The following is a 25,101-nucleotide window of genomic DNA, read 5'->3' as shown; positions in this document are numbered from 1 at the left end:
CCAGTACACACAGCCGTGCTCAAGGTTCCGGAACATATGAGAACTATTAGCACAGTGCCTGGCACACGAGTAAGGAGGGATGGTTAATGAAGGGGATGTACCTGGGGTGGGGCTGAGGGCGGGCTAGAAGAGGTCAATGGAGGAAAAAGAGGGACATATATAATGTTTTCAACAATAAAGATTTAAAAGGGGGGGGGTGTAGGCCCCATTTCTTCCCATGAAGTCGTGATATACAGATGTGCATGCACAGGCGTACACATGTAAATACTAATAAAAATCAGCTTGCAAACCTGCTTTTCCACATGTTCTGCTTGAGGGACCCTGAAGACTGGGAGCTGCCCGCCGTGCACAGCTGGGCTGTAACACAGCGGCACTCGCACACCCCCTGTAAATGGACTCCACAAGTTTCCAGGTTTCTGAAGCCTCTCTGAGCAAAAGGGGATGAGTAGCCAGCAAAGCAACTGGTGCAGAGGGCAGAGTCTCACAATTCGGGTGGGAGGATGAAGAATGTTTGCAGAAGCCGACTCATGCCAGACCCACGTTTGATAGAGTGAGAACCCTTCAATGATCCCTGAACTGCACCTGGACCGTGTTCCCCTGCCCCACTGCAGGGACCCCGCCAGGACAGACTGTGGTAACAGGCCTCAGTCATCTGGGAGGCCTGGGTAGATAGGTGGCCTGGGTATCCAAGAGGAATTTTGCAGGAAACATACACATAGGCCTTTAACTACAACGCTGGTGGCTCATTCGCTCCAAATACAATCACAGCAGCCAACACTTATGTATATATATATGCATATAGCATGTACACATGCACACACTCTCCATTTTCTGTTCCTTATGCTGGCTGGTGACCTACTAAATTGACCTCCTGACCCAGGGAGCGGTGCCCGGGTCTAACGCAGCAGCCCTGTCCGCTGGGCTGGTTGCTCTCAGCAGGCCCGGCCCGGCCCGGCCTGGCCCTGTGGCGGGGCTGCTGTGAGGACTGACTGGTCGCCGAGCAAGTGCTAGACTAGAGACTCCCACACAGGAAGTGCTTTTCATCTTTAGCAGGAGCCACATGCTTCGGCTGTATGTCCTAATTCAAAGTTCATTATTTATTGAGTTTATAAATCTGGGGAATATTACTTCTAAGAGCTGTTTGTTAACTGGTGAAATGAAGGAGCGAGTGCCTGTCAGAGGGCTGCTGCTTGCTGGAGGGAAGGGTCGGGGGAGGACTCGGAGCAGACTCCCGCAGGGACAGAGCTGAGGGAGCGGGGCACCCCCAGGGAGGGGCCTAGAGGCCTGAGGGGGCTGGGACTTCTTGAGCCACCCCTGAGAAGTACACCAGGGGCCTGGGGATTTTTCAAACTATTTGTAAAGACAGATGGCTCTGCCTCGTGCCAGCATCAGCCTCGGTCACATGGCGTATGTCCATTTGAAGACATCTCACTGCCCAAAGGCTGGGCTGAGCCGACCCACGGGCTCAGAAAGGCAGTCCAGGAAAAGGAAGCCCTGGATGTCCAAGAGTGCCTTAAAAATGGCACCTGCCGTGGGGGGAAGGGGGGGCTGTGTTCCCAAACCATATCTCAGATTCCGAGGTGACAACGGCATCTCTGATGTAACCACGCCTCCCCCACATGAATCGTTCTCTCCTGGAAAACAGAAGAAAACTGCCAAAGGACAACCCATGCCCCACCTCACTCTCTTCCATCCCGAGACATTTCAGCGGATGCAGATCCAGTGGTCTGCCAGACTCCAGGAAGGTGACGGTCAGCAAGTGTTTTCTGTCAACGGCCAGACAGTGAGCACTTTTGCCTTTTCTGCTCATTGGCCTTCATATCACAAAAGCCCTGGACAACGTGTGAGCGATGGGCCTGGGCATGGCTGGGCCTGGCAGTGTTCAGACCCATCTACAAACCAGGCTGTGGGCGGGGCTGGTCTGGCTCTCGTCTGCTGACCCCGCTCTATCTCTGAGACCCACGCCCGGCTCCCAGAGTGTGTGCGCGTGCAGGCAGCGCGACGCCAGCAAACGAATAACCCCCAAGCTACCAGCGTGCAGGCACAGGAGCTCGTGAGCTGGCTCCCAAGGTGCTCCTGAACGCGGCCGGAGCCCCTGCTCTGTGGGTTAAGTTCACCTGCACAGCACGCGCTCCAGCACTCCTCCTACCACGGCGTCTCCCGCCGGCACGGGCCCGGACACACGCAGGTACAGGCCTGGGTGTCACCCTGACTTTGAGGAAACGCAGCCTTTAGAAGAGGAGCCCTCACCCCAGCTCACGCCCAAGTCTGTCCACGCCAGAGAGGTGCCCTCTGGGAATTCCCACACCCCCCAGGCCCCACATTTATTAACACAGGACAACTCTCACTTCTCTTTTACAGCTTTTAACCCCAAAGGTTTGTTTTCTAACTTCAATTTTAGCTCATTGCATGAAGCTACTTCTAAAAATTATCATCTAATAAACTAATTTCCTGAAGTGGTTTTCAAACACTTCAAACGTAATTCTAACTTTTAATAAAAATGTAATCTGAAACCCCAGTATAGCAGACAGTAAAGAGAAGACTACAAGTGGGTTCTTCAAGCAGCTTCACTCTCCAGGTCGGGCAGGAAAACTGTGAAATAGGAAACTCCTCTGTGTAGCCTTGGGTTCCTTGGAGATGGAGTTTGAAGACCAGTGTCTTCCGGAAGAGTTATTGTGCCTGAGGAATAAATGGAGTCAGAGGCTGAGTAGACAGTGCTATCGGCAGATGACAGTAGCTGTAATAACTTCTAACAACCAACACCCCGCCTTGGCTCTGTAGCCAGTGTGCCACCCACAAAGTGCACGCGGCGGTCAAGGTCACGGAGAGGGAGCAAGCCGCGCTGCTCCGGTCACTGCAATCCTGGAGCCAGGTTTGGTTCGCTGCACACTCACTGCCCTACTTAAAAAAGCACCTACCTGGTATGTCTCTGTAGGCAGCTGCTTCCCTTTAGTTTTAAATGTTTAAAAATTATAAACAAGTAACTTTACACCCAGAGAACCCAATGAACCAGCCACTCAACCTGACTTCACAGCAGCAGCAGCAGCGAATACAGTACTTGAGTCCTCCCTTCTCTCCACTGGCCACAGCAGGAGCCCACAGACGTTCACGTACAACACTGCAGGGTATTCCCTCCTGCTAATGCACTCCAGCCCCTTCAGTCCTTTAGTCTCATGACGCCTGAAGTAAATCTCAGTGGTCACAGAAAGCTCCAAAACGGGTTAACCACCTTCAGAAGAAGGCTGTGGGGGCCAGCAGACAAAAGGGACAAGGAGGCCTGCGGTCACACTAGATGGCGCCATGGGGCCCCGCCTCATCCAGCACACCCATGGGTGTGGAAGGAGCACCTCTTCGGGGGAGTTCATCACCCCAGCCTGTCCCCCACCGTCACTACCTCAGAGTGTGCCTGACAGTCGCTCCAGCTCACAGTGCTCTCCGGACGCCTGTGTTTACACTACCAGTCAAGCCTGGCGAGAGCGGGCCTCGGGGCCTGCAGACTGTCTCCAATGCCAGGGACCCAGTTCGCGCTTGATAAACGCTTCTCAGCGAATGTACTACTTTAAAAATCTCAGAATGCTTTCCAGCCACTCTGAAATTATAATGCACAGTTGGAAACTGTAAAACACTTTGAAGAATGCCACCCATCCCATTTATGACAGGAAGCACTCCCCTTTCGTTTTAGTCCTTTTGATTTCAGAATTTACTGTTGAAGAGAAAAAAAAATCTGCCTGGGGAACATGATCTGGGAAGCCCATTAACCTCATTTAGAGATCCATTTTGTAAGTGTAAACAGAAAGACAAGGCTCATGGCTTTTGTGAGTTAATAAGTCTAACACTGCAGTAAACAAACCTGCTTTTTCAATTTGCATCCTTAAATTAGATTTAACTTTGCTTTAAAGTGAGCTCACTGCTGGTAAGCGAAGCCTGCCAGGCAGCCAGGAGCGGGAAGGCAGCCGGGACAGGCAGTATTTCCAGCAAGTGTTTTGTTTGGGGCGTCTATGATGGTCCAGTGTGGCTCATCTGCTCACTCTCCTGAGAAAAGATAGGAGAGCCGTCAGCTGACAAGGAAAGATTTCCAACATTTTACTTTGATCGTAGCACTTCCCATTTTTTTCTCTCACCTTACTCATTCTTATTCTCAAAGGGCTACAATTGTAACATTATTTTTTTAACTAAAGGAAATTAAAAGCCACTATTTGCTGTCACAGAGCCAGGTTAATAAATCCCAGGCCCAGGGTTAAGACAACAAAGGAGGCATCAGAGGCCCTGGCTCTTTCTCAAGGGCTCACACTGACCTTGCTCAGTCAGTCCCTCCGCCCTCACCTGCCTGTCAACTGTCTGTAACCGGCTGTCCCCAGTGATAACCTGAGCAGCAGCAGCTGCCAAGACAGGGTCCTCTGACACCTCTCCCGGGACCGCTCTCACATCGATACTTCTCTGCAAGGGTGCAAGTGCATGGAGTGAAGGCGAGGCGGAGGTGACGACACACCACCACGTGCGTCCTCTCAGGCAAATGCTGACTTGTCTCCTTCCTTGGAGACACAATTTTATTTAAGAATGTTAATGCCATTAAAGTCAGCTGGCTGCAAAGGACAGACCTCGGAAGCCCATGTTGGCTCCCCCTTGAAATACGCCCCGTTTGCCCTCCTTCCGTCAACACTGCACTGGCACGCTGCGTTCTGATGAGTACCAGGTGTACGGTTAATAATGCAGATTTTTTCCAAAGGATGGCGTTACACATATGTTGATATATATGCGATTTGATATGTATGCTATTTTGTTGTATTGACAGCAAGCTTCAAAACTTGTATGTCAAATTTGATGGTGTTAACAGATATTTTTACGCTTAAAATGTCAAATTTCATGCCAAAAAAGGAGCATTTGCGGGAAGTTGTAATTCATTACTTTATTTTGAAGAAAAGTGCTGCTGAAAGTTATCGTATACTTTGGGAAGCTTATGGTGAACATGCTCCATCTCAAGATACTTGTGAACGCTGGTTTAAATGCTTTGAAAGTGATGATTTCGATGTGAAAGACAAAAAACGTCCAGGTCAACCAAAAAAGTTTGAAGACCAACAATTACAAGCATTATTGGATGAAGATGCGTGTCAAACTCAAAAACAACTTGCAGAAAGATTAAACGTTGTTCAGCACTTTCTGATCGTTTACAAGCAATGGGAAAGATTTTAAAGGAAGGGAAATGGGTGCCACATCAACCGAACGAAAGACAAATGGAAAACCGAAAAATCATCAGTAAAAGGTTGCTTCAACGGCACGAAAGAAGGTCTTTTTTGCATCAAATTGTGACTGCTGATGAAAAATGGATTTGAGAATCCCAAATGCACAAAATCATGGGTTGATCCAGGTCAACCATCAACATCGACTGCAAGGCCAAATCGCTTTGGAAAGAAGACAATGCTCTGCATTTGATGGGATTAGGAAGATGTGGTGTATTATAAGCTTCCAAAACCAGGTGAAACCGTTGATACTGATTGCTACCGACAACAAATAATTTGAACCACGCTTTGATCGTGAAATGACCAGAACGTTCCAGAAGACATGGCAAAGTAATTTTGCTTCATGATGATGCACACACTTCAAAACCAGTTAAAAGACCTTGCCTGGGAAGTATTAACCCACCCGCCATATTCACGAGACCTTGCTCCTTCAGATTACCACTTGTTCTGATCGATGGCACACGCACTTTCTGAGCAGCACTTCAAAACGTAAGAAGAAGTGGAAAATTGTGTCTCTGAATGGTTTGCCTCAAAACAAGAAAAGTTCTATTGGGACGGTATCCACAGATTACCTGAAAGATGGGGGAAATGTGTAGCTAGCGTTGGACATTACTTTGAATAAAGCACTTTTGGTGTTTCTCTTGAAATTATCATGTTTTCTTTGATTACAAAATCTGCATTAACCGGCACACCTAGTAAGCCTGCAATCAGGAGCTAGCACACTCCATCTGCTTTTTCCATGTTGTAACAGGTGACACAGGGCCTCTGCGGAAAAAAGGACTTTACTGTTGCCAGAGACGTGAGCACAGGTACCTCCTCTGACAAGCTCAGAAGGGATCCGTGCCTCGCCACGTTCCTCCCCACCCCCCAGGGTCCCCATGCTCTAGGCTTTGCCACAGCTGCCAGAGGCTGGCTCTCCCGTGGGCTTCACCACGGCCTCTGCTGTCCCAACCACCACGTGTCAGACACTGGTAGCTGCTGCTCCAGAAACCCTGGAGACCCAGGAAAAGTCCTCTCGAAAAATTAAGTACTGGGCACTGAGGATAAACAAACAGAGAGGCTCTCTCGGGGCTAACAGTTCAGTGGAAAGTTTAAGAAAAATTCAGTAACCAGCAAGTGTAGATACCCATGTCATGGAAGGACTTAACAGGGTGCAGTGAGAGAAGCCGAGATGTGGTCAAAGACTCCATGTGCACTGAGAGCTGAAGGGGAAAAGACACCTGCTACTGGACAGGGCCCTCAGCCCGTGGTCAGCCAAACCATGTTCCACGAAAAACTATCCTCTCCTCTCCCTACCTGATGCCATTTCTCCCAATGCCCTTCCCTAGAGGAGCGAGTAAAATGCACTCAGAAAAACAATCCCAAGACTTCAAGGCAGAACTAAAACTATGAAACTCTTAGAGAAGACACAGGCCTAGGTCTTCCAGACCTTGAATCAGCAAATGGCTTCCTAGATGTGATACCAAAAATACAAGCAAAAGAAAAAATAGATAAATTAGATTTTATCAAAATGAAAACTCTGTGCTTCACTGTGTAACTCAGTTGCTTGGGTGTCGCCCCGTGCACCGAAAGGTTGCCAGTTCAAAACCCAGTCAGGGCACATGCCTGGTCTTTCACTCTCACATCAATATTTCTCTCTATCCCTTTCCCTCTCCCTTCCTCTCTCTATAAAAATCAATAAAAACTCTAAAGAAAAAAAGAAAGTGAAAAGACAATCCACAGAGAAAATATTTTTGCAAATCACATACTTGATAAGGAACTTGTATCTAAAATATATAAGGAACTAGAAAAAATATATAAAGAACTACTATAAATAATAAAAAACAAATAAAGCAATTCAAAATGAGCAAAAGATCTGATCAGACATTTCTCCGAAGAGATACCAATAGTCAACAAGCACATGAAAAGGTATCCAACATGATGTTACCAAGGAAATGAAAATCAAAACCACAATGAGATGTGAAAATAGAAGAGACAATAACAAGTGTTAAGCAAGGATGAACAAAAATTGGAACCCTCATACACTCGTGGGAGAGTGTAAAATGGAGCAGTGACTTTGGGATAGTTTGGGAGTTCCTCAAAAGGTTAAACAGAGTTACCATGTGACCCAGCAATTCCACTCCTAGTTACAGACCCAAGAAAAGTGAAAACACATCCACACAAAAACGTTTACCCAGAAGCGTTCACAGCAGCATTATACACAACAGCCCACAAGTGGAAACAATCCAAATGTTCATCAATGGATGAATGAATAAACACGTGGTTTATCTATACAACTGAAAATATTTGGTGACAAAAAAAAAGAGATGTGCTGATACATGCTAAAACATGATTACTGAACATACATGCTAACTGAAAAAAAGCCAGCCACAACCGTAACATACTTTGTTTCATTTATATGGAAACCCAGAATAGGCAAGTCTACAGAGACAGAAACATAGCATGGGGCCTCAGGCTGGGGGCAGGGAGAGATGAGAATGACTGGTAAAGGGTACAGGGTTTCTTTTGGGGATGATGATAACGTTCAATCGATTTTGGTGATGTGTACAACTCTGTGAATATGTGAGTGAATTGTATGGTGTATGAATTACTTCTCAAAAATCTTATTAAAAATAATCCAGAAATCAAGTTGGGGAATGCAAAGGGTACTCTTCTAGGCAGTCCATTCCTGGGAAACCACCTGGTGTCCTGCCGGCTGAGCCAGCTCTGGGCTGCTGCTCCCCGGTGGCTGGCTCCCCTGATGCCCGCACACTTCCTGTGCTCAGCCTGGGCACCTGCTTCTACCACGGTGGGGAGACTAGCTGGTCTGTGGAACTTGGACCCTGTGGTTCAAAGCTGCAGCAAGGCAACATGCAGACCAAGCAGCTCACATTCACTTTTAGTGCCATCTTGTAAGTTCAGTTGGTCTTTAAATGTCATATCCTGACATACAAAGTATCACCATTTTGTATACTTTCATCCTTTAAAACATTGGAATCCAACGTAATTGCGTTCTCTGCTCTCAGGCACCAGCACATTCCCATGTCAGAGGCACAAGCCGCAAGGGGCTGTGTGGGGTCTCTAGAGCGCTGCCCCCTCCCTGCAGGACCGGCCCGGGAAGCTGCTCCAGCTGCTGAGCATGCTGAGGTTCATAATATCTGCAGTTCGCCAGCCCACAGCTCCGGCTCCAAGGCAGACACCCTGAACTCTCAAATCCTGGTGCGCCACGGAAAGAGAGAGGAAAGATGCACAGGAAGGCACCAGAGAGGAAAAGCAATCTTGAAGGGGATTTGAGCATTTTGGCAAAAGTGAGCCTCCGAGGGCATCTATGGCCCATGTTACATAGAAATGTGGTCCAGTTTACAGTTGTGAAATAATGGCAGTGCTCACGGACAACTGTGTGCTCCCTTAGCATGGATTTTATTACAGAAATCTAATACAAAGATATGTAAACTACTGACGGAGACATGAAAAAGCCAGAAGCACCAATAAAACCCTAGGTATTAATTTCTTTAAAGCCAAAAGGAACATGAGCTGTCTGGGCCCATCTGCGCATCTTCCTGAGAAAGACTGCAGGACCGGGGCACGCAGCGCAGGGGCAGGCAGCGCCCCTTGCAGCCTCTGCAAAGAGGTCCTGCTGCCCAGGACAGTGGCAGAAGCAATCGGCAAAGGGCCACAAGCGACCGGAACTTGCCTAATTGAGTCAGCTTCAGTGTTAAGTGCTCTGTTCCTTTTATTTACAAACTCCAACTAGGACGACTTGATTATAACTGCTTGCTTACGAGGTCCTTTTCAGAACAATCAGGCAGATTTTGCCATTGATGGCGTACTTTTTTGTCTTTGTTGTTTAACAAACATCTGACCAGCCCAACGTGCTGTAGCAATCCTGGCCTCGGGGATAAGAGCGGATATTGATTTAAAAGGTGGAAGTTTTTTACTCTGTCATTATTTACATCTGCTTTTGAAAAATCGCTTCATTGCAGTCTACCAGAGGAGGTGGTTATTTGTTGCAAAGTTTCCACAGAAAACTTCCAGCGGCACCAAAGTGAGTAACAGAGAAAGAAAACTCAAAGAAAGAACTACCCAGGGATAGCTTCCCAAACCTGAAGGAAATCTTCTAGAACATTTGTTTCATAAACCAAATACCACAAAGAAGACTCACACACATATAACTAAAGAATTATGTAAGAGCGCTGTTCTTCCCCACATCGTTAAAGGCGCCTGGTTTAAAAAGACAGGTGTGTCTAGAGCCAACTAAAGAAAACACCTGCTCCCTCTTCAATCCATACGTGGGCCAGCTCTCAAACTCGGGAACGAACAGCGGCGCTGTGTCAAAGGGCAGCTGTGCCCCTCACACACACTGCCCTGACTTTTAAAAAAATCAATAGTCACACTATTTATAGCTCACCTACTAACGTTCAGATTCATCAGCATGTGACCAGGTCAAGGGGCCAATGAGCTGGACCCCTGGTCCCTGTGAAGAAGCTGTGACGGGGCCTCACCCTGCAGAACCACTTCACTAATTGCCACTCACTATTCTGAACCCCCCACAAGGGTCTCCTGTTTATGTTCCATCTGTCAGGACGGTGCCTCCTGACAATATGGGTCATGACCTGGGAGGGGACGACCTGGGAGGTCCTGGGACACGGGTGCACCCAGGGAGGCCTCTGGGAGGGAGGAAGACGCACAGCCAGGCTGGGGCAGCACTACTGGGCGGGGCTCCTCGCAGACCCTCGTCTGCCCAACCACCCGGAGGCTACCTCAGACAAGACGTGGGATACAGGGCCTGTGCTCAGCAAGGCCAGTCAGCCTCTATGCTGCTTAGATTCCCACGGAGCAGACCAAAGAGGAAGGAGGCACCAAGTTCACTACAAGGCATCTTACTAACAGAAACTGGTGGAACTTCCTGAAGTGGCAACAGAGCCAGAGATTACACCTCACCTGTCCTCTAAACTGGCCGGATGCTACCGGAAAGCTCCCGGGAGAAGGGAACAGAGCCACCCCTCTCCTGGCAGGAGGTTTGTCATGGGAGGGAATGAGCTGAACCACAGCTGCTGCTCCACTGTAGCCTTGAGAGACGTGACGCCTGGCTAAGCCTGGATTCTCTGCCCTGTCCACGCCTCTCCAGCGGTCTGCTACTCATGAAATGCTCTCAGTTCACAGGAACTATGCTTTTGGCCCAGATAAAATTTAGAAATGAGCAGCAGAGCTGTCAGACCACTGCATGCTGGGAATCATAACTTCCATCTCTGGGCTTCAAATAAATGCTGTCCTGTTTCTTTTCAAGCAAACAGTGGTTCTTAGGACAATGCTCTGAAATCCGTGCTCTCCCTGCACAGGTGGAACCCACCACGGAGGGGCCCTCTCACAGGGTTTCGAGGGCTCCTCAGCCAGAGCGGAGGAAAGGCAGTGATGTGGAGAAGGCCTGCAAGGCTGGATGTTTTCCCATTTGCAACCGACCTTGAAGGTGTCCTTTTCAGAGCAGAATGCGCCGGCCATAGCTGAGCGGCGTGGCCCTCTGTGCACTGTGGAGGGACTGACTGGCTCCTCTGGCGGTGCTTGCTCCTACTTCTGTTGTGCCATTCTTTCTTCTTCCCAGGAGATTCTGTTCCCACCTCTCCCAGGCTCCGTTCTCTGGGCTCTGCGGAGGGTGGCCTCTCTCGGCCGCTGCCACCTTTCTAGCTACGCCTGGCTGCTGTGGCCGTGGCCGGCCCTGCGAGACGAGGTGAAAACACTGTCCTTCGTGAAGCAGTGTTCTAACTGGAGTGGTTCTGCCTGCACCACACATTTGGCAACGTTCTGGGGACATTTTTGATGCCAGAACTGGGGGTGGGTTTCTACTGGCATCTCATGGGCAAACACCAGGATGCTAAACATCCAACAATGCACAGGACAGGCCCCCACCCCCAGCGGCAATTATCCAGTGCACATGTCAGAGCAAGGTGCCCCCCCCGCACACCCTACACCCACCAAGCCCCCAGATCAATAATTCTTTACCCGTTAAAGTTTACCAGATGCCTAGGAGCTCCTAACAGCTGGGTAGATTATACTTTTTCTCCCTGCCAGTCCTGATAGATTAAAAGGAAAAAATCAGCTAAATAATAAAATCTGACCATTTCACACCAATTGAGAGATGGTGAATCTCTCAACAGAAGTCACATGACCTTGGATGCTCACCAACTTTTCTCACGACAATCCTGTGAAGGGGTTATGGCATTTTAAAAGCAATTTGCTGCATCACAATGCACTTTTTTTTTTTTTTTTTTTTAAGTAAATGAAACAGGAAATAATAGAAAATTTAAGAGTCAAGACAGTGTCATGAAACATTCTTTGCCACTTGGCTGCAGTCAAGCAGCCAGGAGCCCGCAGCCTTGTCTAGGCACTGCTGTGCAGACGAGGAAAACGGGCCGGGAGGGGGCAACGTGCTGGCACCTGGGCCCAAGTCCATTTGTTGTGAAGTCAACGCCTGGGCCAACACCAGGTGCTCAGCCTGGGCGCTCCATGAGATCAAAACATGGAAGAGTTGCTCACACGCACACGAGCAGGTATCTGCCTTCTCCTCACACGGGGCCAGCCACAGGTGGTGCCCCTGACAGACAGACTGATCGCCTCACTCTGCACTCCAACCTGACCGAGGTGGCTCTCCCTTCCAACCAGCAGTGTTTCCCAAACACAGTGAGAGGACAGACCGGTAACGGCCTCTCCCAGAAAATTACTTTCTTGCTCAACCCACCTGTCGCAACATCAGAGCGGGGCATGCTACCGTGGGGTCTTTCTGAGCCATGTCCTCCACTCCCTCCCTCTAAGACAGTTAAAGTGATGAGTTGCTGTTTCTGAACTTTCAAAAAATTAACTTTAGGTGTGTCCCCAATTTTGAAGTGCCCAACTGCAGCCTGTAGAAATAAAGTTGATTCAAGGTCAGCCATGCGCTCGGGGAAAAAGGTCACACAGCCACATTCCATGGACCTTTGCTCACTACCAGGGTCAGCTCTTTTACAGCTTAGGAGACCTGCTACAGAGAGCAGGAATTCATGACTTAAAATGGATCTTAGAAAATGTCTTTTGTTCCCAGAATCCATGTCCAACATACTTTTAAACTTTTATAGCTCTAGTTGAGCCAATATGCCCAAAAACAAAGACAAATATTCCTATGAACTAAGCTTCCCTTCAGCTCCTTTTCCGTCCTGGTTAGAGGAGCTGGCATCTGGCTAGTCGTGTCTGACTCAGGACGTAAGAGGTGGCTGACCCCACAGCTAGCGTTCCTCTCCAGGCCCAGGAACCCCAACATGCCCAGCAGAGCCCCACTTTCCAGAGGCGGAGTGGCCACAAGGCTGGGGTGGCTTAGGATGGATGCTTTACTCTTTTCGTCCTTATGCACTTTTCCTTTAAGACTCCGAACACGTGATATCCCTTTCCCCAGAGCAGACCTGGGGACTCACATCACATGGAGGACAGGCCGTGTAACCTACCACCTCAGACGTGAAAAAAGCTGGCGGGCAACACAGACCAGGCATCATGCTCAGAAACTCTGGTACCAGACCAGACATCCTGTGAACACAACCAAGCACAGAGCAGCACAAGTAACACAAATACTGAGCCACATAAAGAGAATTATTAAAAATAAACTTCCCAATGGGCTTGCACCCGTCCACACACAAAGAGAAGGGAGAAGGAAGGAGGAGGGAAGGGGCGGGGGAGGGAGGGGACGGAGAAGCAGCTGAAGCAGCTACTGAATGGAGGGCCCTGGTCTGTGCTAGGACAGGCTCCTCACTCAGGAGCGTCCGCCTGCCAACAAGAGAATGAGCAGTGAGACTCAGCTTCAAGGACACGTGTGAAAGAAGAGGCTCACCCCTCAGAAAGTGCCTTCCCATGAGTATGTGCTCTCAGGAAAAACGCCAAAGGAGAGTAAGGGGGCCTTCCTGTGCCTTAGGAAATACGGGGAACACCCCGCTCCGGTCAGGCGCACTCCCTGCTGGGTTCCGCATAGACACCCAACCCAACACTGGGTCCCGGGAGCGTCCCAGGGGCGCAAGGCGGCGCCTGCACAGAGCACTTTCCCAGGGCGCTCCACAGCCTGCCGCACGCCAGGGTCTCCGCCAGCTCTCAAAGGCTCGCCATTTACTACACATCTGAGAGCCCTGATAATGCCTGAAAGACACTGTTCTTATTGGCTCAGCAAGGAGAAGCGCCGAGAATAAAGTCAGAACCCTCAAGACTTTTCCCACCAAAAAGTAATCCTTTCTTCCATGAAATGTTCTGTCACTTAAAATAAAGGCAGATGGTTATTCTACTAAGTTCCTGCTAATCAGTCACAATAAGTCACACGTAACCAATCACGTTTCTGGAAAACTACCCAAAATCCTGTTGCTTTTCTGCTTCCGAGTGACATTTCAAGGAAACGCCAGTGAGATGGACTGTCAGTGCAACTACCTACCACATGCCAGGACGAGAGAGCTGGGTGGGGAAGGAGGCACCCTGTTAGAATGAAAGCCCAACGGGGCACAGGCCTCCAGGCTCCCCTTGGTCGGGCCCCTGCCCACCCCAACACAGGGGTCAACAAACTCCAGATGGGGCAGACCCAATCAGCCCCCCCCACTAAGAGTGTTGTATATGTTTTAAAACAGTTCAAAGAAGGAACGACAAAAACAAAAAGAATTATCTTGAGTCTGGTAATTACATGGAATACAAGTTGCAGGGTCCATGAAGTTTTACTGACGCATGGGCACGGCTGTTTGTTTGCGTGTCTCTCTGGCAGCTTCCATGCTACAACGGCACAGGTGCACAGTGGGGACAGGAACCGTGTGGCCTGAAATATTATGTTCCTTTACAGACAAAGCCTGCTGACCCCCGTCCTAGCACATGCCAGCTCACACAGTGGCACTTGCTGCTGCCTCTGTATGGAAGTAACCCTTGGTCCCTTGGGTGCTGGCCCGAGTGCCACTTGTCTGTGTGGCCTTTCCCGAGTGCTCTATCTAGAGACAACCAGCCCAGCATCACCTGTATGCCTCCATTGTAACTCATACCTGACGTGTTTTGTTCATTTACTTATGCACTGTCTTTCCAGAAGAACATACACTTCCTCAGGGTGGCCCTCGGTTGTGGCGCCCTCTGCTATGTCCCTAGTGCCTGGCACAGTACTGGTGAACTGCGTGAAACCACCCTAGCTGTACACACCAAGCAAAGCCAGCCTCGGGCCCTGGGCTCCTGCCCCCAGGATCCAGGCGGAGACGACCGCCCGGCTTAGGCATCATGGTGTAGTTTGAGTTGTAAGACAAGCAACCAAACAACACCTGTTATGTTTCCAAAGGTTTGGGAGGTTAAACACAACTAAGCTGAGCTGTAGGTTAAGAACATGACGCGTTTTATGCCAAAAGGAAGGGGAGCAAACAGTGTCTACCACCTCATGGCTTCCGGGCTGAGTGACAGGTGCCGGGGCCTGCTTTGATCCTCCCGCCTTCCTCTGTTCACTGCCCGTCACTAGGGCCTGGCATTTTAGCGGTATTCAGCCGATTAAAACTTAACCCCATGTCTGTATATAGAAACATCTTTAAACACTAATTAAAAATAACGGGCTGGCATTTGGAAACACCTGTAAACAAAAATATAAGCTGAAATAAACAGCACATCTGATCTGTGTCTTCTGAAGCTATATGTGTCTTCTCTGAAGGTTTTCAATTAACTCCTGAATTTATGGAGCTTTAAAATGTAAAACAATGGTCCTGGCCAGGTTACTCAGCTGGTTCGAGTGTCGTCTCATACACCAAAAGGCTGTGGGTTCGATTCCCAGTCAGGGCACATGTGTAGGTTTTGGGTTCAATCCCTGATGGGGATGCGAACAGGAGACAATAGATTGATGTTTCTCTCTCTCCTCCCCTCCCTCCCTCTCTAAAAAAAAATCAATGAAAACATGCCCTTGGGTGAGGATTTTAAAAAAAGGTAAAGCTATGTCCAACTTACTTTTTAATCTAATAAGCTATCTTTTCTCCATTTACCCCATTTTAATGATTGTGAAATTAATTTTAATAGCATTTTATTTAACCCAAAATATCATGTTGACAGTTTAACCCTTTGCACTCGCTTGCTTTTTTCTCGATTCCTTTATTCTACTCAGGATTTAATTTTTTAAATACCCCAGATTTTACAAAGCGCGACAGTAGAATAAAAAACTGGAGTTTCTTTTCATACAAACTTATTTATTTGGATTTTTTTATATTTCAAATTATTGATACAGTCAAAGAGTAATTTTAATCTCGACATCCGAGTGCAAAAGGTTAACCAATAAAAAGAAATTATTAGTAGGGTATTTTGCTTTTTTTCACACTACGTCTTCAGTATCCACTGTGCCTTTTACACCCAGAGCCACAGATCAGGGGTTCAATAGACATGTGTGCCTGATGGGCACCCTGCAAAACTGCAGTTTTTAAACGCTCAGTTATTTTCACCTGAACACAAACCAAACTTACTTGCATTTTAGGAGTTTTACATAAAAGAACTTTTCTTGTATTTTACTTAAGATGACTAAATACAATAATTATTTTATAGACATAAAAACCCTTGGCACTCATCTTAGGATTCACAGTGCATTTTTTCCAAGAAGCTAAAATATATTAAGAACCACATCATATTGCTTTCCCACAAGCATCCAATTTTGCTTTTCAACCCACAGCTGTTAGATTTCGTTTTCATTTCCGTTACACATGGTTCCCTCCTTGTCCTGGCTGAAGGCGACCCCGCAGCTCTGGCACACGGGCCTCCCATTTCCCCGAGAGCAGCAGGATGGCGCCACCAGCCTGCAAAGCTGACCCGCCCCAGTCTGTAACTCAGGAGTGCCCCACCCTGCCTCTCACATTCCTTTAGGAGCCGGTGTCCGTCCTTATGATTTAAAGAGGGAAAACCCGGTAATAGGTAATAAGCAGGTCCTGGGGCCCCCTGCTGGAGGGAGCTCAACCAGGGAGCAGCTTCCACTTGGCTGCAAGGGTTTGCTCTTCACTCACAGGCACACAGCCCGGGGTGGGAGGTGGGGTGGGGTGGCACTGCTCATGGAAATCGCAGTGCAGTTCCACAGTCTGGGAAGCGCCGGGACCACACTGTTCACAACGAGAGGGCCCCACTGTTTACACTGAGGGCAGTCCTGTTACCTCTGCATCCTGCTGGGAGAGGCAGTATGTCCTTTCGAGGCTTCGCAGAGTTCTGGGGTTCAGGGTCTTCTGCTCCAACAGACGCTCCAGAAGTAAGACCAGCTGGTCTGGCAGGAGCTGAGGGCACACCAAATAGCCAGTGAAAATGCCATTCAGCTTATAAGGAATAAAACACCGACATTTAGAACAACGACAGCAAGCCCAGGGCGGCCAGGTATTCAGCAAGTGTCAGAGGACGGGAAGCCTGAAGACGGACTCTGGCCGACCCTCAGGACTTACTACCTTGTACCCTCAGAACAGAGCAAAACAGTGTTTACCTTTGTTTTAGGTTGTGTGTGTGTTTTTTAAGGTGTACAATGTGATGATTTAATATACAGACACTGTGAAATGACAAAAATGATATTTATCTTCATAAAACATCCTCTTGGTTGATTAGATCCCTTTCTTTATGGCAAACATATGCCAAAAATGTCATTTAACCTAGACCAAGATTCCAGGAACCTCCTGATCTTAGGCATGGAAGTTTAATAGAAGTAAGCTGCTTTCAGATTTTCTTCCTCACCACTGGAACCTTGCCAATGTGCACCAAGAAATGGAGAGCATGTTTCACAAACACTCCCTTATAAAAATCATGTTTATTATTCCATTAAAATTTTTTAAAATGTTGTAAATATGATCACACACACACACAGTCACCCATATTCCTAAGTTTTCACACAGGGTAGGTAAAAATTGGTGTTACATAGTAAAGGACAGAGAGGAGGGCGTTTTTATATGGTACAAAAGTAATGAACAGTTTATGAACAAACATTGTGAATCCAAGAAGGCAGAGTATCTGTCTTAGTCATTATTGCGCTGCAATGCCTAGTTCCGCCCCTAGAGCAGAGAGCTCTCACAAACTATAAGAGGAGGAAAGAATGCATTTTAAATACATTTTGTAGGAGCTGAAAAATATTCTAAAATCAAGGTTTTAAAATTATTACTATGAATGCCACTACTCTCACCATTCAGCCTTACTCCTTCCCGACTTATGCCCTGAGCATCTGTCAATGAACCCAAACTTACAAGTCTGCAAATCCATGCTAGGCCAACAGAACATTCACAAGAACACTGGATTTTAATCCCTACTTTCTGTTATTCTTAAGAAATTTTAAATATTATTGGCATCTCTCCCCACCTCTCTTTACCTTTCTGTCCCCAAGTGTGCACTCTGCCTGCCCCCCTTTCCCAGAATGCACGTGGGGAAACCAGGTGAACTGCAGGTACAACGCTCACCACGAAATTCCACAAAGAAAGCATTTTTTGTATGTCCACACCTCACCCTCCTAAGTTCTACTATAACCCCACTTCCCCACAGGCACACAGACACACATCCCTGGTTTCTTGGGCATTTTTATTTCATAACATCGCTCCATGCACCTAAGATCCTGTGGATCTCCTCAGGCTAACAGGAGGAATCAGCTGCCTTCAGCTAACACAGAGGGTTACAACCAACACGAAGCCCCCAGGGACTTGGAGACAACTGACAATTTCCTTCCAAGGGAGTCACGTGCCTATGAGATACTTTAAAATAACCTATATGTATATAAGGCTAATATGTAAAGTGTCCCCTCAGGAGTTTGACTGCTCGCTATGACATGCACTGACCACCAGAGGGTGGCGCAGAATGAAGGCAGGCTCCAGCTGGCAGCTGGAAGGCCCCAATCAGCCCTGATTGCTGGCCAGGCCGAGGGACCCTACCTGTGCACAAATTTCGTGCACCGGGCCTCTAGTTACTACATAACAACCAGAAACAAAAAACGCCAGTTTTCCATTTTCTATAGTTTTAGAACATGAGCCCACTTTTACGATATTAAGAGAAATCTGCTGTTTTACAAAACAGGATAAATCCAGGGCCACCAGCCTCTGGAGCCTCCCCACCCGGTCACAGCACGAGCCCTTGGCTGGTGGGTACTCAGGGTGCTCTACCCCAGGTTCGGCAGCTCAGCCAGCACCCAGGCTGCCTGGCCCTCCTTCCTGTCCATCTTGCCCTGCAGCCTCCCTCTCTGGATCTTCCTTCCCTGAGGTCCTGGGGGACAGGAGGGGTTCATCCAGCCTAGCCCCGAGTGCCCCCTCAGGTCATTCCCCGGCTGTCCTCCAGCCTCTTCACAGAGCCTGCCCTTTATCCCCCACTAAAGTCTCTCCTACCTTACTCAGCCCTTTCCCAAGTATGGTCCACACAACCACTACCCCGAGGTGGCCTGGCCTGGGCACCCCTGGAGCAGCAGCCCACCTGCCTCAATAGGGGGGTAGAGGGGAGGGGAGGACAGGGACCCAGACTGGGTCAGAGTGGCCGCCCAGCCCTGCGCCCCCACAGCATTCTCAAAAATGGTGCAGGCAAGCCCATGGTAGCAACGGCTCAAATGTTGAGGCCACGCTGGGTGCAGAAGATGGGTTCTGGGAAAGGGCAAGTACACCCAGCGGCTGGGGGTAGGGTCTGGTTCACTGACTAAATACAGCAGGAACCAGCTTGGGCAATTGGCAGAATTACAGGGAAGACAGAGTAGAAAGAAAAGCACCCCCTATTCTGTGTCCACACTTACAAACAGGCCTATTGTTAGAACTCGCGTTGGGACTTGGTTTAAACGAGAGACCCACGGAGGAAAGAAGCCCCTGAGGAAGAAGATTAGCTCAGTCCTCGACTTCACCTAACTGGGTTTAATCAATAAACGCAATTCCAGTTTGAAATGTGAGCCCATGGAAACATCTGGAGTCACCCTTTTATGTCTCTTGCAACCTTTCTCTAAGCAGAAGTCCATGCATTTGCACACAGAGACTGAACAAAAGGATCCCTGAACGTGTCTGTCCTCTCCTGATTTTACACAATGGGAAACACTTAAAGCTAAGCCCCTGACTAGAGATAAACAGCTGAGATGGAATGGAGGAGGTTTTTAATAAGTTTAATTTGCTCTAATTAGAGAGAGGTAAAGAGCAGGCACGCACACAGCGAGCCAGGTAGCCCTCCTGGGCACAGAGGCGCCGCGGACTGCTTTGTGGCAAGAGCCGGCCTGTTCAGAGGTGGAAGGCAGAGGACCCCACGCAGGCGTGAGAACGGCCCTCCCTCCATAACCATAATGCCCCAGGGTTGCCCGGCCCACTCCAGAATGGGCTTGTGTGAGTGAGTCTCACTCAGTTAACAACCTGTAGTCACCTGCCTTTCAACTCCAACTCCTCTAATTTGCAAGGGAAAAACGTAGTTTCTAAGCAATGAGAAAAACGGAGAAAAATCAGTGATCAAATATTTTAGTACAGACAATAAAACTAATTAAGTATCCTTCAATCACAAATGAGCAAGTAAACATTACACAATTTTAAGATTACAGACCTTAGAGGAGGATATTAAAGCAAAAATGTGGTAAGTAGCTCATTTTAATAGAGAACATTTCTCTTTGTAAAATAATCATTTACTCCCTATAAAGCCACCATATGATGAAAACAAATACTATGTAATAAACCAGAAGTTTGCAAAGCAACTGAGAGGGATGCACTTCCAATGTGCTTGGATGGTGCAGTGGGAACGGGAAATGTTGTGTGGGTCATTCCCCTCCTCCAACACAGAAATCAAATTAAATATCACGTGACTTCTAGGCCCACTGTGTTTTAGTACAGCAGTTCTGAGAAACGAACGTGGCTTTAGTCACAGTACAGAGTGATTAAGAAAAATACTGTACACGATTCAGAGCATTATCTCATTAGAAAGCAGCTCCGTCAAACACTATAACAAGAACTTGCCTTTATTTCTGAAGGTCTAATGGTGCTCACAAGCCACAGTTCGACAGTAACAGTAGACAGTCCTTTCCTTTGCACAAACAAGGAGTTATTATTTTTTCCACATGGAAACCAGTTTGGTATGTTTAAAATGCATCTGCCTCAACACTTAGACAAAATAAGGCTATGAGGTGCCAAAGTCATGTGGGTACTTGAAACAGAGAATTCCACAACACTGTAAAGCTTATTCAAATACAAAAAAACAAAATACTAAAGGAGTCAGGCAACGCAAATGCCATTTGTTATTAAGGGTTTAGTGGTCTGTATTCTTGCGCTGACCGTGGAGGAGTCCACAGTTGCTAACTACCCAGAAATTTACAAAGCAAAAGAAAAGTCTACCTGGTATTTTTCCCAGTCAACTTAAGAACTGAGGCAAGCCACACAACTCTGAATAGCTTTTGAAGTTCCTAGACTCTTGGAAAGAAAATGTGAATTTTCCAAGCCCACCCTCCCAGTCTACAAGCAGCAAAAGAAAGCCCACCCTGACTCTTCCAGAAGCCTCTTCCTGCTGTCAGGGATGCCACTCACTCCTGCTCCCAGAAGGACCACCCATGCGACTGGCCCTCCGCCGTTCCTTCCATTAGCAGGATCCGAAAAGGCCAGCTCGCTTCCTGTAGAAAATGTCACCGACGCATCTCACTACTGACCTTGTGCAGGCAGGTCCCGACACAAGGAACTGGGCGCACAACATCTGAGCCCCACTGCCCACACCCCTCCAAACGCACAGGATGGCACCTCCCTCAAGGCCCAGCTGGCGCGCGGCAGCCGCGAAGGAAGTCTCTGAGCAGCTCCCAGACAAGGAAGGAGCCTGAGACTAATGCAGCCTCCGACTGACAGTGGCGTGAGTTCTATTATTACCCCATTATCACTCTGGGATCTGTGCCTAAATGAAGCATGCTTCCTCCCTGATGCCATTTCCTTTTATCCTGGCTGGAGACTAAAAGCGGATCAATGGGGGCAATACTTATGATGTCACTTCAATTTACAGCAACGGCCCCTCCCTCTCTTTCAGTCTGTCTGAAATACACACAAAGATCAATTCTTCCCAAAAATGGTTAAAAAATGCTTAGGGAGCATTCTTCTTCCAGAAAAGCATTCTCTGCTATATTTGTCTATGTTTCTACGGCAGGAACTGTTTACACTGAACAAAAAGAGAAGAAATGGGGGAGGGAGAAATCTCAAATTCTCCCGTATGCCGGAGACTTGCTGGCTGAAATTCAACACAAGCAGGGTCCAAACCAGACTCAAGCGGCTGACCTCAGAGTCCCATGCGGGAGGCTTTCTGGCACAGGGCACAACAGAGACCGCAGTTCTCCTTTGCCCCTGGGATTAAAAAGGTAATCCCATAGATATGCAATGCTTTTCATAAGACTTCTCCAAAACCAACACCTTCCTTCCAACTCCTCCCAGAAAACACACCCAATATCCACCCTCAGGTGCCTCCACCAGCCACAGGTATAAGAGCAAACAGTTGCCATTCACACAGTTTTCTCCTTAGGGGCAAAGGGACTGATTGCAGGACACAAGACAGAACTGAAAACTTGTCACCTTTCAGACACTGCTCTGAACCAAAATAAAATAAGTAGAAATCTCTAAGTTGTAAAAGTTTTCTTATGGTTTTTGAAAACGGGTTAAAATTAAAATATAATTGAGGAAGTTCCTCAAAACAAGAGTTCTTCCTCACAACCCAAAAAGGAACACAGAATCCTGAAAGTATCAGAATGCTAGCACTGCAGCTGCCCCTGCTGCCCACCTCAAACACTGGCAAGACCCTGTTAGTATATAATCTTCTTTCATCTATCTTCTTCCTAATGATAAACATTTTTAACTGTCAAAAATGAACTGTTTAATAATATGTGCATTGGCAAGTGTCTGCCCAAGAGTAGCTGACAACTAGGGTATCATGATGATATTAAAACATCTTTAGTCTAAACTAGTAACTTGTGTAAGGAAAAACAGAATTATGTGAATTGCAACTAAAACCAAGCTGAAAACAAAAGTTACGAAAGAAAAACCATCCTTTACAGGTTAAAGCGAAATCTTAAAACATTTTAAAGAACTGTGAAGTTTAAGTATAAAAGTTTATAGTTCACATAATTTTGGGGACATAAATTTAATTTGCCAGCAAATAAGAGTTACAATAAAATAATTAGAAATGAAAATAACTTTCTTCAAAATAAAACAACCAAGGGGCATATATCCGTCCAGCAGAATCATTATTTTTAATTATCAAACATTCTTTAGTCAAATTTGAGAAAGAACATTCAAGCAGAAGCAAACATTCGTGTAATTCACTATACACAGGAAAAAGCGTATTTACTATATTCTTGGGAAACGGTTCTAACAGCTGCATTTTAAAAAGATTGCTGCACTTCTGAGCCTTGGCTTGGTCACGGCGCTCCCAAAAGTGACGAAAACAAATACCATCACTAGCAAAGAGTATCCGAAATAATTCACTGGCACAAATTATTCTTACGTTTCTAGATGATAAGGGTCAAATTTTCATGTGCTAACATTTCCCTAACTTTTATAAAAGTTATTACTCAAACTAAATACAATCTGACACAAAGCATATTATTTAAACTATATAAAATGCCAATTGGATCTTATAACCATGTGCACACTAATGTTTATATTACACATTTTAGAAAATAAACCTTTGTAAACACTCAAGTAGAAAATCCTAAGTATTTTATAAGAGATGCTTGGGATCTTCCTGCTTGCCCTCCCCCTCCAGGAACCTGCAAGACCAATAGCCAAGGGGGCTAAGGGGCCCATTCCTTACCTGAGTTTTATGCTTCTGAAGAAAATCACTGCTCATGAAGAAGAAACTATAAATTCCTAAGTGACCCAGCCCATTCACCGGCCATGACAACAATGGCATGCTCCATGTCGAGCTTGATTCAGGCTTTCTAAAGAATTAGTATCGGGGAATACTTTCAATTTATCTTGTATTTGCAGGTTTTTTTGTTTTGTTTTCATTAAATCTGTTTCCTTTTTTTTTTTTAAAAAAACTCTGGTTTCTCACAGCTTTTTAAAAATATATATATTTTATTGATTTTTTTTACAGAGAGGAAGGGAGAGGGATAGAGTGTTAGAAATACCGATGAGAAAGAAACATCGATCAGCTGCCTCTTGCAACACCCCCTACTGGGGATGTGCCCGCAACCAAGGTCCATGCCTTTGACTGGAATCGAACCTGGGACCCTTCAGTCCACAGGCCGAGCCAAACCGGTTAGGGCTAAATCTGCTTCTTTTAATTTCTTTAGAATTAATGCTCTTGCCTAAGTTAATAATATTGTATTTAATAACTGATGTATTTATCCTGAATAAGCATATACATTTTATAAACCTGAGTTCCTAACTTATAAACAGTGGTATTTCCTAATTCAAAATTCTAGTTATATATTACTTTGACACTCTAAGGTACGTCATATGACTGAAAACTGTCAGCTGGTTTTGTGTGTCAAAATGAGGGCACACAAATGGGAGATAATCACACAACGGAATACTATGCAGCTATTAAAAAGAATAAAATGGAATTTTCTGTAATATGGTAAGATAGCAAGAAATGTTACTAAGTGGGGGTCAAAGTTAAGGACAGATTATAGGATATGTTTGGATTTGTGTAAATAATTTCCTAGAGATAGGTTTTAAAAAATTAAGTAACTCTTCGAGTCCATTTTTTCTCTGAGTAACCTACACCAGCTGCCTGGTCTTTTTCATGTTTCCTTATTTTCCTGCCTCCAGCTCAAGCTGAACTATTTTTCTTAAATCATGTTTAAAAAATTTCCCCAAAGTTTACTCACTGGAGGGAAGATCTACTTTATGAAGAAATTCAGTGCTGTGACCTAATCTGGGAGCACTGAAATCTGTAAATGACTGAAGCACAGGCTCCAAGGAGGTGCTGAGCGGAAACCAGGGCCTTCGAACAAAGCAGGTCTAGGTTACAGGCAGGCCCTCGCACTCGCACTGGTTTGCACCTAGAAACCTATCAGTGCCTCTCAATTCTTAGTCATTAACAATAATACTTGAAAACAGCATAGATCTCAACTGTTCTGATCCCAATACTTCTACAAAGAGATGAATGCTAATGCCATTAAATATAAGGCGTAAGTTCTGTGTGAGCAACACACAAATATTGGAATAATCTTAAATTTTCCAAATGCTCTGCAAATGTACATAGAGCAGTGGGTCAGTCATATGCCCAGACTATCATGTTGTCACTTACAATATTAAAATGAACTAGAATTTAAGTGTTTCCAGGTTTTTTTGCAAAGGGGAAAAAAAAAACCCACAGTAACTGTAATTTCACTCAAACCCTGAATTTCTTCCTATTACTCCCACTATGTCACAATGAGACAGTTTGTGTGGGATTACTTATTACAAATTTAACACTTTTAGTAAATAACTGTATCAACATTAGGTTCTTCTTTGCAACATATTGCCTTATGTTCCTGTTGAAAAGTGATCTATATATATTTAGAACAAATTTAAGGTGTTCATATGCACAAATATGCAATCCTTAGGAATATTCAGTCTGAAAACATAAATTTTCTTCTAAATTACAAGTGACTGGTTAGCAAATAGGAAATAAAACTAAGCTCTTACTGAAAATATGCTCTTCAGAATCTTAGGAATAAAAACAGACTCCTCTTTTTTTAAGTTTAAACAATGAATAACTGAGTTCAAACAAAACTATATGTTAACCTCTACAAAAAGAATGTACATTTTTAAGGCCACTGCTTAAAGAATGGAACCCAATGTTGCTCATTTCATGCACCACCTGCAGCATGCCCCATACAAGTTTGTCAAATTTAAAGGAAGGACTTCATGTCCTTAATGTCCTATCCAGTAAATGGAGTAACACAGTAAAAACAATTACAAGCCCTAACCGGTTTGGCTCAGTGGATAGAGTCGGCCTGCGGACTGAAGGGTCC

At 46.4% G+C, this 25,101-nt stretch overlaps 1 protein-coding gene across 1 annotated transcript in view; it reads right to left on the bottom strand.

The window, feature by feature from the left end:
- AOPEP (aminopeptidase O (putative)) overlaps nucleotides 1-25,101 on the bottom strand; it is a 259,004-nt gene that overhangs the window by 5,457 nt on the left and 228,446 nt on the right. The window contains exon 10 of the mRNA XM_054726825.1: nucleotides 16,355-16,471. Coding sequence (XP_054582800.1) covers nucleotides 16,355-16,471 — 117 coding nt within the window. The remainder of the gene's footprint in view (nucleotides 1-16,354; nucleotides 16,472-25,101) is intronic.

The sequence above is a fragment of the Eptesicus fuscus genome, chromosome 15 (assembly GCF_027574615.1).
Source record: "Eptesicus fuscus isolate TK198812 chromosome 15, DD_ASM_mEF_20220401, whole genome shotgun sequence".
NCBI lineage: Eukaryota > Metazoa > Chordata > Mammalia > Chiroptera > Vespertilionidae > Eptesicus > Eptesicus fuscus.
Note: the sequence above shows the minus strand (reverse complement) of the source record. Positions and strands in the feature narration are given on the sequence as shown.